This window comes from Coregonus clupeaformis, unplaced genomic scaffold (assembly GCF_020615455.1).
Source record: "Coregonus clupeaformis isolate EN_2021a unplaced genomic scaffold, ASM2061545v1 scaf0670, whole genome shotgun sequence".
Classification (NCBI taxonomy): Eukaryota; Metazoa; Chordata; class Actinopteri; order Salmoniformes; family Salmonidae; genus Coregonus; species Coregonus clupeaformis.
The window spans coordinates 59,362-78,953 of record NW_025534125.1 but is presented as its reverse complement, the minus strand read 5'-3'; the positions used below and the strand labels follow the sequence as shown (position 1 = coordinate 78,953).

General features: G+C 44.9%; 1 protein-coding gene across 6 annotated transcripts in view; it reads left to right on the top strand.

The window, feature by feature from the left end:
- Positions 1-18,675, top strand: part of LOC121555533 (glutamate receptor 1) — a 132,134-nt gene extending 113,459 nt beyond the window's left edge. The window contains exons 12-16 of one of the 6 annotated variants that reach the window (XM_041869363.2): positions 3,609-3,807; positions 3,951-4,198; positions 9,587-9,701; positions 11,898-12,032; positions 15,597-18,675. In XM_041869363.2, the coding sequence (XP_041725297.2) occupies positions 3,609-3,807; positions 3,951-4,198; positions 9,587-9,701; positions 11,898-12,032; positions 15,597-15,710 (811 nt within the window). In that variant the 3' untranslated portion in view covers positions 15,711-18,675. Of the gene's footprint in view, positions 1-3,608; positions 3,808-3,950; positions 4,199-8,515; positions 8,631-9,586; positions 9,702-11,897; positions 12,195-15,596 lie in introns of those variants that run through there. The other 5 variants (XM_041869362.2, XM_041869365.2, XM_041869366.2 and 2 more) reach the window with 5 other exon arrangements.
- Positions 18,676-19,592: the final 917 nt, after the last annotated feature.

Sequence of the window (19,592 nt, the reverse complement as noted above, 5' to 3'; positions counted from 1 at the left end):
TCTCCTTCCTTTTAATGTTCTACTTCACTAACTGCAGGAAGACTGAACCCTTTTTGTTTCACTTCAGCTTATTTTTGATCACATAAAAGCTCCCCATCTCTCTCTGTCTTGTACTCTCTCTGTCCTGTACTCTCTCTGTCCTGTACTCTCTCTGTCTGACGTACCAGAGAGGAGAATAGTGCGTAACAGAGATACACTTAATCGTTGGTGCTCAGTAGTGCTCTTCTGAGGCAGAGGGATAGAGGTACAGGCCAAATGGTACCATGTTCCCTATATGGCCTATCACATGGCCCTGGTCAGAAGTAGTGCATTATAAAATGAATAAGGTGCCATTTGGGACACAGAGAAAGGTCCTGGGGGAATTGATTTCCAGCAAATCAGTGGTTGGTTTTTGAAACGCCCTTTACGAACTGTTTAAGAGACTGACGGTCTGGGTTTGGTAGCACTCCAGTCCTCCCTGCCATAATAAGCAACCGAGGACATGGAAATCCTATTATATCCCAGAGAAATAGAAGAGCAGTAAATGTAAGTAACCTAATCTATATTCCTTTAACTGTTAGCTCCGTGGGTATTGTCTGCAATAATCCGGTACGGCCCGTACCTGCTCCCCTCACCAAGCCAGTGGTGCGTGTTCCCAGTCCGGTAAGAGGAGTCCCACAGGTCTGGTGCGAGGAGCAGGAACGGGCCGGGCCGGACTGGGGACACGCACCACAGGTCTGGTGCGAGGAGCAGGAACGGGCCGGGCCGGACTGCAGACACGCACCACAGGTCTGGTGCAATGAGCAGGCACATGCCGGGCCGGACTGGAGACACGCACCACAGGTCTGGTGCGAGGAGCAGGTACGGACCTTACCGGACTGGGAGCACGCTCCACTGGCTTGGTGCGAGGAGCAGGTACGGGCCGTACCGGACTGGGAACACGCACCACTGGTTTGGTGCGAGGAGCAGGTACGGGCCGTACCGGACTGGGAACACGCGCCACTGGTTTGGTGCGAGGAGCAGGTACGGGCCGTACCGGACTGGGAACACGCGCCACTGGTCTGGTGCGAGGAGCAGGCCGTACCGGACTGGGAACACGCACCACTGGTTTGGTGCGAGGAGTAGGTATAGGCCGTACCGGACTGGGAACACGCGCCACTGGTTTGGTGCGAGGAGCAGGTACGGGCCGTACCGGACTGGGAACACGCGCCACTGGTTTGGTGCGAGGAGCAGGTACGGACCTTACCGGACTGGGAGCACGCTCCACTGGCTTGGTGCGGGGAGCAGGTACGGACCTTACCGGACTGGGAGCACGCTCCACTGGCTTGGTGCGAGGAGCAGGCACGGACCTTACCGGACTGGGAACACACACCACTGGCTTGGTGCGGGGAGCAGGTACGGGCCGTACCGGACTGGAGACACGCACCACTGGCTTGGGGCGAGAAGCAGGCACGAGGCGTACCGGACTGGAACCGGCGCTGGAGGTCTACGACTGTACCAGTCCTTTACTCTCCGCGCCCAATCCTCCTCCAGTGAGGACTCCTCCGGGAGCCCCCACGTCGTCATCCTCCGACTCCTCAGTATAAAACTGTTCCCATTCCTGTTACCATGGTCGTAGGGACTCAACCTGGAACTCCACCGGGTGCAGTGGTCGGGGCTCTTCTCTCTCGATCCCCGACCACCCCTTTAGCCCACCCAAATAATTATCTTGGGGCTGCCTCTTGGGCTTCCTCCTCGGCCGGCGCCGTCGGTGTCGCCGTTGCTCCTCTCTTACCCGGGCTTCCTCTGTCTGTTCCCAAGGACGGCAATCCATCCCAGCCTGGATCTCCTCCCATGTCCAAGATCCCTTACCATCCAGGATCTCCTCCCATGTCCAGGATGTCTGCTCCTGGCCACGCTGCTTGGTCCTCGTTTGGTGGGATCTTCTGTGACGATCGTTGAGAAACGGGTCGGACCAAGGTGCAGCGTGAAAAGCGTACATGTTTATTCACCCAATAAACATACAAACCAAAACAAGAAACAACGTAACGTGAAGTCCAAAGGGCTATACACACACACAAGCCTAACAGGAACAAGATCCCACAATACACAGTAGGCAATAGGCTACCTAAGTATGATCCCCAATCAGAGACAATGAGCGACAGCTGCCTCTGATTGGGAATCATACCTGGCCAGACATAGAAATAGAAAAACTAGAACCTAAACATAGAATGTCTAACATAGAATTCCACACCTTGACTCAACAAACAAGAGTTCTATAGGTCAGGGCGTGACAACACTGTATTTCTGATCAATTTGATGTTATTTTAATGGACAATTGTTTTTATTTCCTTTCAAAAACAAGGACATTTCTAAATGACCCCAAACTTTTGAACGGTAGTGTAGGTAAATTGCAGTTGGTCCAGAACAAAGCAGCACGTATCGCACTTAGGAAAAGTGTCAGTAACATGCATGTCAGTCTCTCCTGGCTCAAAGTTGAGGAGAGTTTGACTACGTCACTATTGGTCTTTGTGCGAGGTATTGATGTGTTGAAGGTACCAAACTGTCTGTTCAAGCAGTTGGCACACAGTACAGACACTCATCGGTACAACACAAGACATGCAACCAGAGGTCTTTCACAGTCCCCAGGTCCAGAACAGAGGCTGGGAAACACACCGTATTAAATAGAACCATGACTACATGGAACTCTCTGCCACCCCAGTTAACTCAAGCTGGCAATAAAACCAGTTTGAAAACAGATAAAAGAACACCTTACTGCACAAAGGGGACTGTGAAGAGACACAGCCATTTTATATATATTGTATTGTAATTTGCACTGTACTATGTATTAGACCTAGATATTGTGTGTATGTACTGATATGTAGGCTATGTGTGATGTTTTAAGTTTATGTATTTCAGTCCTTGACTAATAATGTTCTTTACGATGTATTATGTCATGTTTGATGTGGACCCAAGGAAGAGAAGCTGCTGCTTTTGCAGCGGTTAATGGGGATCCTAATAAAATACCAAATACCAAAATGACAGCTGTGACCTCCTCTTCCTCCTCTCATTATTAATCACCACCAATTAATGTTTGTGGATCCGTGAAACACACTGTCAACTTCCTTAAGGTGAGATGAATCTGGTGTAGTTCCTTTGTGATGCTCTGTTATCTTGTCTCAGCACATTTAACACAGCTCTCCCAGAGCCTTGATGGAAGTACAGTATGGGGGAGGCAGCGGGTGCATCCCAAATGGCACCCTATTCCCTATATATGGTCCCTGGTCAAAAGTAGTGCACTACTGTATAAAGGGAATACGGTGCCGTTTGGGACACAGCCAGGGTGTCTGTTGATGAGACAGAGACCTCCTGTTCTGTAGGGAGTGGGGCTGGAGGATGGATAATGTCATGTGACGCTAGATAGGTCAGAGTCATGTGACAGGCAGAGGCTTTGGTTTGGTTTGTTGTAATGTATATGCAACTGAATGAGGTCTATCCTAATGGAGAGTTATGCAGATGAGTTTATTTTTGTAGGTCTCCCTTATGTCCTTCTCCCTTCAAGTCTAGCTGGGCATATCCTAGGGGTTGTGTGTGTAGGTACGTATGTAGGCCTGTCTCTAACTCCTGTCTCCGGGTGTTTTTCCCTCTAGGTCTCTGTCAGGGCGAATAGTGGGTGGCGTGTGGTGGTTCTTCACCCTCATCATCATCTCATCCTATACGGCCAACCTGGCTGCTTTCCTCACGGTGGAGAGGATGGTTTCCCCCATAGAGAGTGCTGAGGACCTGGCTAAACAGACTGAGATCGCCTACGGAACACTGGATGCTGGTTCCACCAAAGAGTTCTTCAGGGTGAGACCTGTGGTTTAGTCATAGACACACACCTGTTTGACTAGCATGTACATGCAGTTTACACACACACACACACACACACACACACACACACACAGATCCCCCTCCCCCACACACAATCCTAACCCCTCCTCTCTCCCCAGCGGTCTAAGATTGCAGTGTTTGAGAAGATGTGGTCGTACATGAAGTCGGCCGACCCCTCAGTGTTTGTGAAGACCACAGACGAGGGAGTGATGAGGGTCAGGAAGTCTAAAGGGAAGTACGCCTACCTGTTAGAGTCCACCATGAACGAGTACATCGAGCAGAGGAAACCCTGTGACACCATGAAGGTCGGGGGGAACCTGGACTCTAAAGGATACGGCATCGCCACGCCCAAGGGCTCCTCCCTCAGGTAATAACGTGTAACTACACCTCTGCCTCGGAGCTCGAAATGGCTTAGGCATCTTTTTTTGCATGAATGTTGTTTTTATGGAGATACTGGATGCATTCCAAATGGCACCCTTTTCCCTATATTGTGCACTACTTTTGACCAAGGCCCACAGGGTTCTGGTCAAAGGTAGTGGACTATGTAGGGAATAGGGTACCATTTGGGATGCAACCACTATAAACATCAAACACTTGGCCCTGTATGACACACTGTTTTATCAGTGTCATAAGCAGCATGCATGACCTAATGTTAAAAGGTGTCTTTATATTTTCACCATGGCATTTTGACGTAAACTCTATGACTACAATCTTAGAAACAAAGGTGCTCTCTAGAACCTAAAATGGTTCTTTGGCTGTCCCCATAGGAGAGCCCTTTGAAGAACCCTTTTTGGTTACAGGTAGAATCCTTTTTGGTTCCATGTAAAATCCTTTCCACAGAGGGTTCTACATGGAACCCAAAAGGGTTCTCCTATTGGGACAGCCGAATAACCATTTTAAGTTCCAGAGAGTACCTTTTTTTCTAAGACTGTAGTCATAGAGTACCGTTTGAAACACTTTTTCTAAGTGTGTACTGTAGAGCTGAATATCTCTGTCTGTGTAACCTCTATGACTACTGCAGAGCAGTATATCTATGTGTCTGTGTAACCTCTATGAGTATTGCAGAGCTGTATATCTCTGTGTCTGTGAGAGCTGAAGCCTTGCTAAGCCCTTGACATCCACCACCTGGGGTTTGGTCAGGCTGACCGGACTCTGAGTGCTTACAGAAGTTGTCTGTGGAAATCTGACCCTCCCCTTTCTTTCCTCCTTCCTTCAGAAACACTAGTTCTCCTCTCCTTTATACTCCTCTACTCCCCTCGACTCTCCTTTCTTCTCTTCTCTGTTCTCCTCTGTTCTCCTTTCTTCTCTGTTCTCCTCTCTCCTCTCTTTTCCTCTCTCTTCTGTTCTCCTCTCTCCTCTCTCCTCTCTTCTCCTCTCTCCTCTGTTCTCCTCTCTCCTCGGTTCTCCTCTGTTCTCCTCTCTCCTCGGTTCTCCTCTGTTCTCCTCACCTATGTTCTCCTCTCTCCTCTGTTCTCCTCTGTTCTCCTCTCTCCTCGGTTCTCCTCTGTTCTCTTCACCTATGTTCTCCTCTCTCCTCTGTTCTCCTCTCTCCTCTCACAGTCTGAGGCTCGTGTTGTTGTGTTCTAGTGCAGTTTTATTTGGCCTGCTTCCTTTGAAGCCTAAACTACTCTCTCTCCCTCTCTTTCTCTCTCCCTCGCTCTCTCTCTGTCTCACCCTGTCTCACACACACACACACACACACACACACACACACACACACACACACACAATGTATCTGGGCAGAAGCTCTATGTGGGACTACATTTAAACAGACATCTGTAAGCACTCAGATCATCAATGCAGACTGATGTTGTGAGGCTTTGATGTGAAATGATTAGAAAAACTGATTTTGTATTTGTCATTATTTGTATTAGATGATAACAGCAGACAACTCAACACCGCCTAACCTCACCTCTCATGACTACAGTCCATGTCTTACATTTATTCTGTTCCATAAAGGGCTTGGAGGGGTCAAGTGGAGCTTTCACTTCAATCATAATCATCTCAATTTATTCAATCATAATCATCTCAATTTATTTTAATGAGAAGTCTCCTATGGGGAGATTTCATTTAGTGTCATTGAATAGTCATTCAGTGGACTGTCTCAGTAGGCTGCCTGCACACAGCGAAGGTCCTCACTCACAATCCATCTCTCTCTCTCTCTCTCTCTCTCTCTCTCTCTCTCTCTCTCTCTCTCTCTCTCTCTCTCTCTCTCTCTCTCTCTCTCTCTCTCTCTCTCTCTCTCTCTCTCTCTCTCTCTCTCTCTCTCTCTCTCTCTCTCTCTCTCTCTCTCTCTCTCTCTCTCTCTCTCTCTCTCTCTCTCTCTCTCTCTCTCTCTCTCTCTCTCACTCACTCACTCACTCACACACACACACTCCTAACTCCTTCTCTCTCCCCCCACCGGTCTAAGATCACACACACACACACTGAGAGTGTGGTCGGTGGTATTCACAGATGTCTGATACTGACAGAGAAGATCATTACTCAGATAATGTTTTGTAAGGGAGTCTGAGACTATTTCAGACTGAATGGTCTCCTTCATTGAGATGCCATTGTTCTGTCTAGCCACTTAAGATGTGGGCAAATGAAGCCATGCCAATTATAAATTGTGTATTTCTTCTCTGTCCGAATCAGAAATTAGTGAACACCCCCTTTTTTGTTTACTGAGGGCTCTGTTCAATCAAATGTGCCTTAGAGGTGTTGCCTGGTGACATACAGTATCTTGGTTCTCACACAGGACACGTTCTGAATCTATAAGCATATACCTGTGAGGAGAGTCTACTGAATATTCTCACAGTTTCTGAAACCATTCTACAGTATTATTTAAGTACAGTCAATATGAGATACGATGCCAGTTTGATTGAATTCATCTCTCAGAGTTGCTACATTAACAACTCTTCATTTGACAGGATCTCAACTGTTGTTAGCCTGAAGACTTCTTCACTACTGTGAAATAGTGTTGTTGTGTTTTGACCTTGTCCTAGCTCCATCCCTGATGTGTACTGTACAATGTATTGTTCTCGGGTGGGTTAGCTACAACCTTGGTAGCTCAAGTAGTATGTTATCTCCCCAACACAGCTGCACCAGGTGCGAGACAATAACTATTATAAAATCAATGTTTGATGGTAGTCTACATCTTTTATGGTATGGATGAACAATTTACATTTGTAAAATGAAGCTGAAGCCATTTGATGTTTGAGATGTGGCTTGATTCTTGAAATACTGTAACATACTTCTTAAGCTACGAAGGCTGTTGGGAAAACCCACTCCTCTTTTAACCCCATTCCTGCCTTCTATCCCCATCCCACCACCAATCACTCTGTAGCCTCATCTACTCGACCTCTAACCTCTAACCCACCACCAATCACTCTGTAGCCTCATCTACTCGACCTCTAACCTCTAACCCACCACCAAGCACTCTGCCGCCTCATCTACTCGACCTCTAACCTCTAACCCACCACCAAGCACTCTGTAGCCTCATCTACTCGACCTCTAAAGTCTAACCCACCAACAGGGTATATTATTATATACTGTACATGAACACATAAACATCCATGTCTGACTCTACCTGGGATGAGAAGAGATTCAGAGGTTATACTGAGAGAGAGAGAGAGAGAGAGAGAGAGAGAGAGAGAGAGAGAGAGAGAGAGAGAGAGAGAGAGAGAGAGAGAGAGAGAGAGAGAGAGAGAGAGAGAGACAGAGAGAGAGAGACAGAGAGAGAGAGAGAGAGAGAGAGAGAGAGAGAGAGAGAGAGACAGAGAGGGAGAGAGACAGAGAGAGAGAGAGACAGAGAGAGAGAGAGAGAGAGAGAGAGAGAGAGAGAGAGAGAGAGAGAGAGAGAGAGAGAGAGAGAGAGGGAGAGAGAGAGAGACAGAGAGGTGCTATAGATATGGATGTGGTAGAGAGAGAGGTGCTATAGATATGGATGTGGTAGTTGTGTTCGCTGAGCTAGTTGGTGGTCTCCTTTCTATGCTAGAGTCAATTATCAGCTAAGGAAGGAGTAAGTGATACTCTAAAGTGAGTTTTGACACTCAACAACTAAGCATATTTGTATGGATCAAATGCTGATAGCCCTAATTTTCTGAACACTGAATTCCTGTCTCTAAGAATGATAAGGGTGGATGGAAGATTAATAGTTCTCTATTTCCATAGCAAGCCATATCCGCATAGTGGAAACATTGAAAGGACCTGAGCATCTACAGACAGGCAGGCAGGCTTCCAAATCTGAAGCATCTCTCCATGATATCTACTCTCTCCCTCCTCTAAGACGTCCTGTCCTCTATGTGGTTAAACCTGACTCAAGTATGGCCAGCAAGCATTTCAGTCCGTTGAGATATATAAGTAATATACTGTATATCAAGCATTTAGAATGCCCAAACTCAAGATCAACCCTGCTCCATAGTATATTCACTCCATATATCGCCATAGTCTTAGCCAAGCAGGTGGTGTAATCTAGCGATTCAACATTCATAATCAGAACCACTGTACAGACTATTTATGTACCTGTCCATATACTCTTTCAAATGCTAACCCACTTATCATTATTAAAATATAGCTCCAACATTTTCATAATCACTCTGTACAGTATAAATATATATTTATATACCTGTCCATAATATACAGTACTATTTCCTAACCCAGTAAAACTGACCCAGTTATGATTGTATCTATTATCATTCTAAAGAAACCCTGTTAACCTGGCCGTGTTAAAACTGAACGAGCAAGGCCTGTTGGACAAACTGAAAAACAAATGGTGGTACGACAAGGGCGAGTGTGGCAGCGGGGGCGGGGACTCCAAGGTCAGAACCCTGTTTCAACCAACCACGCTGATCCACCAGGGGGGTAACTGGCCAATCACAAAGCTGCTCAGACACTCTGGATGGCAACACTTCCTGACAACTCTGTATGGTGGGTAAAGGGGGGGGGGTTAAAACACAAGAGAGACACATTATATTTTATATCTCCCTAGCTATGGATAGGTCTATGGCCCCAACTTCAACACATAGGGTAACAGGTGCTTCAACTCTGTGTGTACGGGCCAACTTAAAACTACAGAGAGACATCATACTCTCTCCAAGATAACCTACTCTAGTCCTTCTGGGAGGAGGGTGTCTGGAATTGGCACAGTTTGTATTTTAGTAGCCCCTCCCTTACACTATTCTCATGAATAAGTAAGGATAGCATGCATTCATGCGTAGGATCCCTGTCAAGCTGATACAAATGGCCTCACTGAAGATTCAACAGACACAAAGAGCAGAATTGGGTTTGTTTGTATCTCTGTGCCCAAGCATGTCCTACTAACTAGATGCTCCTACAGCTTTTAAAGGGGAATAGAATCCAGAATCAGAATATTTTCTGACGTGTTGTGTTCCGTAACAGAGGGTCCACAGCTAGTGTGCCGGTTACCCAAAGTGATATAGTAATACACATCTACTATCGTACAGTACAGTAGGGAGACAGAGCCCACAGAGATAGATGGAGTATTAACACATATCACTTTGACTCTGATGTACATGTATGTTCCTAATGATGTTGATGTGTACTTTATGTATTTGCCTGTGAGTGAACGTGTGTGTGAGGGTTCAAACTTCTTACCAGTGACACAGCTAAAGTGCAGTAAACCTTGGTGCGTAGATGTGGTATATGATTGGAAATGTTCTGAATGACTGACATAAGATAACATATGTTATGCTATGTTATTTATGTTATGGCCCTGCCCTGCCCTGCCCTGGGTGTGGTGTGGGTGTACGTGCAGGATCCCGGTAAACCTAGCCGTGTTGAAGCTCAATGAGCAGGCCGTCTTAGACAAACTAAAGAACAAATGGTGGTACGATAAAGGAGAGTGTGGCAGCAACGACTCCGGACGCAAGGTCAGTCACACACTATAACTCAGTCCTTATACCCCCAAACACACCCGCATAAAACCCCTGATCCTAGACCAGTCCTTATACCCCAAACACTCCTCACATCCTCCTCAAAACCCCTGATCCAAGACCAGTCTGAAACTATCGCTCTCTCTCTCTCAGTTCACTTAGACATGCCACTGGTTCTCATTAGTATAGTGACTGAGATTGGTGGACTCAAAATCAATTTCTGTCGCTCTCTCTCTCTCTCTCTCTCTCTCTCTCTCTCTCTCTCTCTCTCTCTCTCTCTCTCTCTCTCTCTCTCTCTCTCTCTCTCTGGGAGCCAATCACTGTTCTCTCTCTCTCTCCACACTGATGTTCTCTCCATAATGAGGCCAAGGAGTGAATGAACTACTAACCTTGATGGTTGAGGTGAAACAGTGGGGTTTACGGTTGTTAAATCAAATCATATGCTGTGATACACAAGAACATATACTGCCTGCTCCTTATTGCAGAACATCAGCTGCGTACGCAGTACCTCTAAGCAATACAATTAGGCATGAGTGTTCTTTGAAGAAAGCGTAACATTCACTTTTTATTTCCCTCAACTGATCTGTGAGGTTGTTTTAACGTATGAGGTCGATCTTGTTGGTATAGCCAAGGTAATATAGGAGGGAAATCACAGGCATCCCTCATGTAAGAGAGTCAGAATGAGATTTCCTGATGTGTAGTACTACATTATGCTGAAGTACATTATTGTAAAGTGCACTCTGCTGATCTAGCCAATATCAACCAGAGATAATAGAAACATACAGAGAAATAGCACATAGCTGTTGTCAGCAGAGTGGTAAAGCAGACGGGCAGAGAAGACAACAAAGAACAGAGTAAGGTTCTAGAATCTACATGAACCACGATGGGACTGTGTTGTGTCTGAAATGGCAACCTAATTCTCTATACAGGGCACTTAGGATGCCATTTTGGATGCAGCCTGGATGTCAGTGTAGAGAGAGAGAGAGTGTATGATTTTGATTTGACTGACGGACCCTGTGAAAGGCTCAGACCACTTCTAACCCCTGTCTCCTAACATGACCCTGCCCTGAAACACCCCAAAACGTCCTCTCCACCCCAGCCTGCCTGATCTGGCTCTACCCTCTCCAGTGTGAGAGGTGCACCCCACCCAAAACCAATGAAACCTACAGATAATATTCAGCCTAGCAACCCCTAAGCCTCGCGAGCCAGCCTGATCCTGCAAGCATACATAAATGATTAAGCTTGCCAGATCAGGCTGTCTCGTGAGGCTTGCAACCCCCTACACCCAATATAACCCTAAAGCAGAATCAGGGAGTTTGATAATGATCCGATTGTCTTGACCTGCATGGTTTCTCACCACTGAGAATGATCCAACGGCCTCAACCCTCCTCAACCCTCAACCCCAGAATGATAACCAGAGTTTATCTGTTATAAATAGAGAATAAATATACTTAAATGTTTTAGATGGATATATACTGTAGACTAACATGATAACTGGTCATCCCACAATATGTGGGTTAAAGTGAATTTAGACTCCTGCCTGTTAAATTAATGCTGCATGAATGCATGGATCTTATGAGGATTTGACTCAAGTTTTATTGTAATGAAAAATGCACTTGATCTAAACCCCCTCAGAAATGAAGAAAGGAAATTGATATAAACTTAGACTAGCTATTCAAGTACTACGTGTGTGTCTGAGTGCAGAGTGAGTGGGCGATTTACTATGTCAAGTTAGTTTCAAAGAATAGTTAGTTTAAGTATTTTAAATAGTTTCTTAATGAAGCCAGTGTGTAATATCAGTAGTATGAAGTTGCACGTGTTGTTTAGTGAGTATTATCTTGTCTACCTGTATTTCGTTTGGGTTAGTTAACTAAGCAGGGCAGAACTGTTATGTGTTTTCTGGGAGTCCTGACACCTGTCTGTCAGTCTGTATGTGTGTGTGTGTGTGTGTGTGTGTGTGTGTGTGTGTGTGTGTGTGTGTGTGTGTGTGTGTGTGTGCGCATTTGTTTGTCTCTATGTGCATGCTGTTTGTGCATGTTTTTTTGCATGCAAAGTATGTATTTAGTATTTGTTTCTGTGTTTGTCAATATTTACTTCTATGATGTTTGTATCTATGGTGTCAGTGTGTATGTAATGTATGTATGTCCCCTCCCCTCACTCCTCCTCACCCCGTCTCTCTCCGCCCCCCCCCAGGATAAGACGAGTGCGTTGAGCCTGAGCAACGTGGCCGGAGTGTTCTACATTCTGATTGGAGGGCTAGGCCTGGCCATGCTGGTGGCGTTGGTGGAGTTCTGCTACAAGTCGCGAACTGAGTCTCAGAGAATGAAGGTGTCCACCACGCGAGCCGCTGCCGCATCCGTCGCTCAGACCTTTCAGTGCTCAGCCTTAGACACAGGGGGCGCTACCGCTCCTTACACAGAGCTGCAGAGCTACGGCCTGTACTCCAACAACACTGTTAAGATATAAGAGAGAGAGGACAGAGGACACGGGGTAGGAAACTGTGATACCATGATGATGATGATTGATGATGATGATGTTGATATCATCTGCCTCGTCTTCCTCCTCCTCTTCCTCACCCCTCCCTCCAGCCATCTAACCGTGTGATCACAGTAGGCCCACCTGTAGCACCTCACTGCTTCTCAACCGCAACACAAAGTCTCTACCTCTGTACCTCCTTCTATACCCTTTTACCTCTCTGTCTGTCTCTTTCTCTCTACCTGTCTCTGTCCCTTAATCTTTCTCCTTCCTTCCTTCCTTCCTTCCTTCCTTCCTTCCTTCCTTCCTTCCTTCCTTCCTCCCTCCCTCCCTCCCTCCCTCTTCCCTCCGTCCTCCCTCTTCCCTCCCTCCTCCCTCTTCCCTCCCTCCTTCCCTCCCTCCCTCCCTCCTCCCTCTCTCCCTCCTTCCTCTTCTGCTGACTCTGTGTTGTAGTGCAGGTCCATTGTAGTAACATCCTATCTATGTTATCACCCACTATGAGGCTAAACTGCTGTAACAGAGATGATAAAAACAGATAAATTATAGATTCTATGGTATGCCTCTCTGTCAAATCAGCTTTTTGGACAGATAACGCAAGCTTACAACTAAAGGCTGATACACTACCAGTCAAAAGTTTGGACACACCTACTCATTCAAGGGTTTTTCTTTATTTTTTACTATTTTCTACATTGTAGAATAATAGTGAAGACATCAAAACTATGAAATAACACATATGGAATTATGTAGTAACCAAAAAAGTGTTAAACAAATCAAAATATATTTGAGATTCTTCAAAAAGCCACCCTTTGCCTTGATGAAAGCTTTGCACACTCTTGGCATTCTCTCAACCAGCGTCATTAGGTAGTCACCTGGAATGCATTTAAATAAACAGGTGTGCCTTCTTAAAAGTTAATTTGTGGAATTTCTTTCCTTCTTAATGCGTTTGAGCCAATCAGTTGTGTTGTGACAAGATAGGGGGGGTGTACAGAAGATAGCCCTATTTGGTAAAGCACCAAGTCCATATAATGGCAAGAACAGCTCAAATAAGCAAAGAGAAATGACAGTCCAAAGAGACATGGTCAGTCAATACGGAAAATTTCAAGAACTTTGAAAGTTTCTTCAAGTGCAGTTGCAAAAATTATCAAGCGCTAAGTTCATTTGAGTATTTTATTTATTTATTTATTAGATTTTTTCATTAGAGTTACCAGCCTCAGAAATTGCAGGCCAAATAAATGCTTCAAAGTGTTCAAGTGACAGACACATTTCAACAACAACTGTTCAGAGGGTACTGTGTGAATCAGGCCTTCATGGTCAAATTGCTGCAAAGAAACCACTACTAAAGGACACCAATAAGAAGGAGAGACCTGCTTGGGCCAAGAAACACGAGCAAAATTTGAGATTTTTGGTTCCAACCGCCGTGTCATTGTGAGACGCGGTGTGGGTGAACGGATGATCTCCGCATGTGTAGTTCCCACCGTAAAGCATGAAGGAGGAGGTGTTATGGTGTGGGGGTGCTTTGCTGGTGACATTGTGATTGATTTAGAATTCAATCTGGTTTGGGCTTAGTGGGACTATCATTTGTTTTTCAACAGGACAATGACCCAACACACCTCAAGGCTGTGTAAGGGCTATTGTACCAAGAAGGAGAGTGATGGAGTGCTGCATCAGATGACCTGGCCTCCACAATCCCCTGACCTCAACCCAATTGAGATGGTTTGGGATGAGTCGGACCGCTGAGTGAAGGAAAAGCAGCCAACAAGTGCTCAGCATATGTGGGAACTCCTTCAAGACTGTTGGAAAAGCATTCCAGGTGAAGCTTTTTGAGAGAATGCCAAGAGTGTGCAAAGCTGTCATCAAGGCAAAGGGTGGCTATTTGCAGAATCTCAAAAACAAAATATATTCTGATTTGTTTAACACTTTTTTGGTTACTACATGATTCCATATGTGTTATTTCATAGTTTTGATGTCTTCCCTATTATTCTACAATGTAGAAAATAGTAAAAATAAAGAAAAACCCTTGAATGAGTAGGTGTTTCCAAACTTTTGACTGGTACTGTATATCGTAACAAACAATAGGTTGACTGACAGTAGTTTTTATTATTAGAACCTGATAGCAGCTCTAGAACACCATACAAACACACACACACACTGCTTTTGAGAACCAACCAATTATAGTAGTGTAGCGTTGTAGCCTAATTCTTCCCACACGCTCAGGTTGCACTGGAATTAAATCATTTATATACGGAGGACACAGGAAAGTCAGGAGCTAGCTGCCACATACACACACAGGAGTTACACACGCACACACACACACACACACACACACGCACACACACACACACAGGAGTTACACACGCACACACACACACACAGGAGTTACACACACACACACACACTCACACACACACACACACAGGAGTTACACACGCACACACACACACTCACACACACACACACACACACACACACACACACACACACACACACACACACCCATTAGCTCCACTTTCAGCCCCATTGGCTTTTTATTGTATTAGACTGTAGCTCAGAGCAATGAGGCCAAAGACAGAAAGAGATTCAGTTCTACCATCGCCGCTCAGAGTTTAGCTGCCTTCTCCTCTTTCCCTGCAAATTGGGAGCCATCAGAGCGGTTTACTGCTCCGCGCCAGTAACAGTCAGTAGCTAGATAAAGACGATAAAAGATAACACTTTGTGTCCCAAATGGCACCCTATACTCTATATAGTGTTCTACTTTTGACCAGAGCCCATAGGGTTCTATAGAGAATAGGGTACCATTTGGGATGCATCCATTTTCTGCCAAACAGTTACCATCATAATGGAGACATGATAGTTGCTTCTAGCCTATTCATATATGCCTGTATTTAGTTACACATTCATTCACACAACTAATATTGTTAATATATTCCAGTATTCCTGTGGACAAATCAAATACAAGGGGATCAAATGGAGGGCTGTGTATTCCAGTATTCCTGTGGACAAATCAAATACAAGGGGATCAAATGGAGGGCTGTTGATACAATAAAGACCTTGTGGTTGAAACTTCAGCAAATTACAAGACACTTATTATATAATACAATATTATTCTACTGTATTATAATACTATGATATTGTTATATTTTATTACATTATTGTTATATTACACCAGCCTATCCTCTTGTCTTTGTTAGAGTCTAAATACCCAGGAGATATGTACAGTATTTACCTGGTAGGGCTAACCTCTGTTTAGATGACCAGTATTACTGGGAGCCCATAGACAGTATTTACCTGGTAGGGCTAACCTCTGTTTAGATGATCAGTATTACTGGGAGCCCATATACAGTATGTATGCATGGCTGTGACTGTCGTCTTGTCTTGTTGTCCAATTCTGTTGCCATCTTCTCTCTCTGTTATCTGCAGCAGAACATCAATGACGCCATGCACTGCTCCACCATGACCAGAATGGGCGGGAACGGGAACGGAACGGGAACGGGAACGGGAACGGGGGAGGAGGAGAGAATGGACGCATCCTAACTCTCCCCTGCATGAGCCACACCGCCAGCATGGGGCTCAGCGCCTCCGGCATGTGATCACATGACCTGTCACAAGGGGCTGAGCAGGAGACTCACGCATAGACCTTACAAAGATGGCCACAATTATGGTGACATTGACCTTATGAACATGGCCGTCTTTCTGACCCGTTTGTTTGTGTGGTGGCTGCGTGCTGTGTGTCCGAGACAGACTTCAATACTACTGCCAAATGCATTTTGAGATCACTCACTACGAACAGGGGAAAAATGTAGATGGAGTATAAAAATTAAAAACAAGAAAATTAGGCAAAAAGGAGCCATTGTTGGAACGTGATGTTTTTTGTTTCTTTTATTCCGATTTTTTGAAACTTTCTGTGTAAAAAAAGAGATAACTATCCCATAAATGCCGCCTGCCCAGCCCTGACCTGACCTTTTCTGCCCTGCCCTGAGCTGACCTTTTCTGCCCTGCCCTGGGCTGACCTTCTCTTCCCTGCCCTGGGCTGACCTTCTCTGCTCTGCCCTGCCCTGAGCTGACCTTCTCTGCCCTGCCCTGAGCTGACCTTCTCTCCCCTGCCCTGAGCTGATCTTCTCTGCTCTGCCCTGCCCTGAGCTGACCTTCTCTGCCCTGCCCTGAGCTGATATTCTCTGCCCTGCCCTGAGCTGACCTTCTCTGTCCTGCCCTGAGCTGACCTTCTCTGCCGTGCCCTGGGATGACCTTCTCTGCCCTGCCCTCTGACCTGACTTTCTCTGACATGCCCTCTTCCCTGACATGTCGTTCTCTTGACTATTGTCGGTCGGTCTGTCTGTCTGTCTGTCTGTCTGTCTGTCTGTCTGTCTGTCTGTCTGTCTGTCTGTCTGTCTGTCTGTCTGTAATATCTCAGTTTGCTACCTACTCTCTCTGACCATTTACTTAGTGAAGACAGATCACAAAATGGGGGTTTATTTTTGTCTTTCCACAGTTAAAAGACAATAATGTTAATAATGCTGATTGATTATTAAGATGATTTGATATTTGTGTGGCTCTGGTTTCTCTCTCGTGTGTTTTTGGACACAGTTACACACGCTATGTTGGAAAGGCATCATGAACTGGAACACAAGCATATCAAGCACCACTGCAGTCTTATAATACAGACATGAATAATCATGCACAGAGCTCAGTCATCGCTGGCCTCCCTGAACCATCTGCTGACAGTCATTCACACAGAGATTGATCCCTGAATAGGTTTTGATTTAATTTGTCCTGATCGCACAGGTGAAAGACGTTTAAATTGATGCTTAACTAGCTGTGTCGTGTTCTCCTCAACAAACATGCTTTGCTGCTACACCTCACTGAACACACCATGCCACTGAACACACCATGCCACTAAACACACCATGCCACTGAACACACCATGCCACTGAACACACCATGCCACTGAACACACCATGCCACTGAACACACCATGCCACTGAACACACCATGCCACTGAACACACCATGCCAATAAACACACCATGCCAATAAACACACCATGCCACTAAACACACATATACACACACACACACACACACACACACACACACACACACACACACACTGTCGCTTTATCAAACTACCTAGAATGATTGGTGTGGCTAGATTTGGAAGAGAGGAAGTATTGACTGACATGGTCAGAACTTGACAAAGTGCCACAGATTAACACCATTGATTTATTCAGTGGCTCCACTGTATTATTTTGTAGAGAGAGAGTAGCCATTTTGGAACACAGCCTAGCTGACAGACGAAGGGAGCGTGACTTACACACCCATGCTTGATTTACACGTGCACAGTCAATCAGCCGTTGGAAACCATGGAAACGGTGGTTAACACCACAGCAAGCCATCTTGTTTCTCTCTCTCTCTCTTTCTCAGTAGTTTGTTATTTTATGATGGAGGTTGTTCAGTATCGTTTGATGTTTAGGTCATTGTACGTGTTGCTGTAGCCTATAGGGCTGGCAGCAGAGAAAAGCCTCGTTAGGATATTGGAATCAGAGTCAGAGACAGTCTGCCTACGGCTACAAAGGGAACATTTGCTAGCTACACTCTCCAACTCTGCTCTGGCTCTATTTGTGTGGGTATCTGCCATAAAGAGAGCGTTCAACACTGACGCAACTGTGTCAGACTGTTTTTCTGCCATAGCCATAGTGTAGGATGCAGTGCTATACATGGAACAACCTTTCACTCTTGAACATGTTTGACAGTGAAGACAGATACTGGGCAGAGATAGACTGCTTACATCAAATATACTGTATCTCATCTCTCCATCCACTATGTATATAAAATAGTTGATTCTCCTGCAGTGAAACCTGTTTCTTTCCTTCTCTGACCCAATCAGCCATCTGTACCTGACTCTGAAGCTTCTATTCTTTCTCTCTTTCTTCTCCTTTATTTCGTTGGTGTTGTATTGACGAAGGCACAGCACAACGTGAGTCCTTGGCGGACGGTTTGTCTCGGAGAAGGATATGTTTTATATGCCCTAACAGATTTTTAAAAAGAGAGTTTGAGAGCTGCAAAAAATTGTCTTTGAAAAAGTGTAGAAAAACCAGATGTAGAATAATGTGTAGACAATAATGTTTTAACCAATTAAAAGTAAAACTTAAATCAATATTAATTTGATTTAATTTACATTTGAATAAAAGGGATGTTCAAGTTGGAGTTTTTTAGGTGTTTAAGATTGACTTTTCTTCTTCATTTCTTCTTTTTTTCAAAGTATTTTAATACAAGGATATAAAGTGATTATTTAGTTTGTTCACCTGAAAACCTCACAGTATAGTTGTTTTTCTATACATCACTACTGAAAGATGTTGCTGAATAAAACACAAAATACATGGAGATCATTCATGAATAAAAAAAAGACAGAAATAAACTTTTGAGAAATAAACATTTTCTAACCAAAGTGTCTCTGAAGAAAGTCATCATGCTTTTTGTAACAGAATAAAGGAATAAACTATGTGAATATGTGTGTTACTTTATTTCAAACATTATACCTCATATCCACTGAGTGTACAGAACATTAAGAACACCTACTCTTTCCATGACATAGACTGACCAGGTGTATCCAGGTGAAAGCTATGATCCCTTATTGATGTCACCTGTTCAATCCACTTCAATCAGTGTAGATGAAGGGGAGGAGACAGGTTAAAGAAGGATTTTTAAGCCTTGAGACAATTGAGACATGGATTGTGTATGTGTGCCATTCAGAGGGTGAATGGGAAAGCCAAAAGATTCAAGTGCCTTTGAACGGGGTATGGTAGTATGTGCCAGCGCACCGTTTTGTGTCAAGAACTGCAACGCTGCTGGGTTTTCACACTCAACAGTTTCACGTGTGTGTCAAGAATGGTCCACCACCCAAAGGACGTCCAGCCAACTTGGCACAACTGTGGGTAGCGTTGGAGTCAACATGGGCAAGCATCCCTTTGGAACGCTTTCAACACCTTGTAATGTCCATGTCCCGACGAATTGAGGCTGTACTGAGGGCAAAAAGGGATGCAACTCAATATTAGGATGTGTTCTTAATGTTTTGTACACTCAGTGTATATTATATAAATAACAATGCAATAAGGAATATGTATATTTTCACACTTGAGGATTCCTTACATGCAATACCTTGATTGGATCATTTTCCTCATGTTTGATTACATTACTGTTTCATTGCAATCCCTGTACTTGTCCCACAGCGCACGGTATAGGAGGATCTAGCCTGCTTCAGGACATTTATATGGAAAAATAACCTCATGGTTTATAGCTCTTGTTCCTTGTATGATGCTCATTACTTTGATTAATTTACATAAGTGTGCATTTAACCTCATTTCTGGGGAGAGAGCTGCTCAGCTCTGTGGTACAGCCATGCAGCCTGTGATACTGTGTTG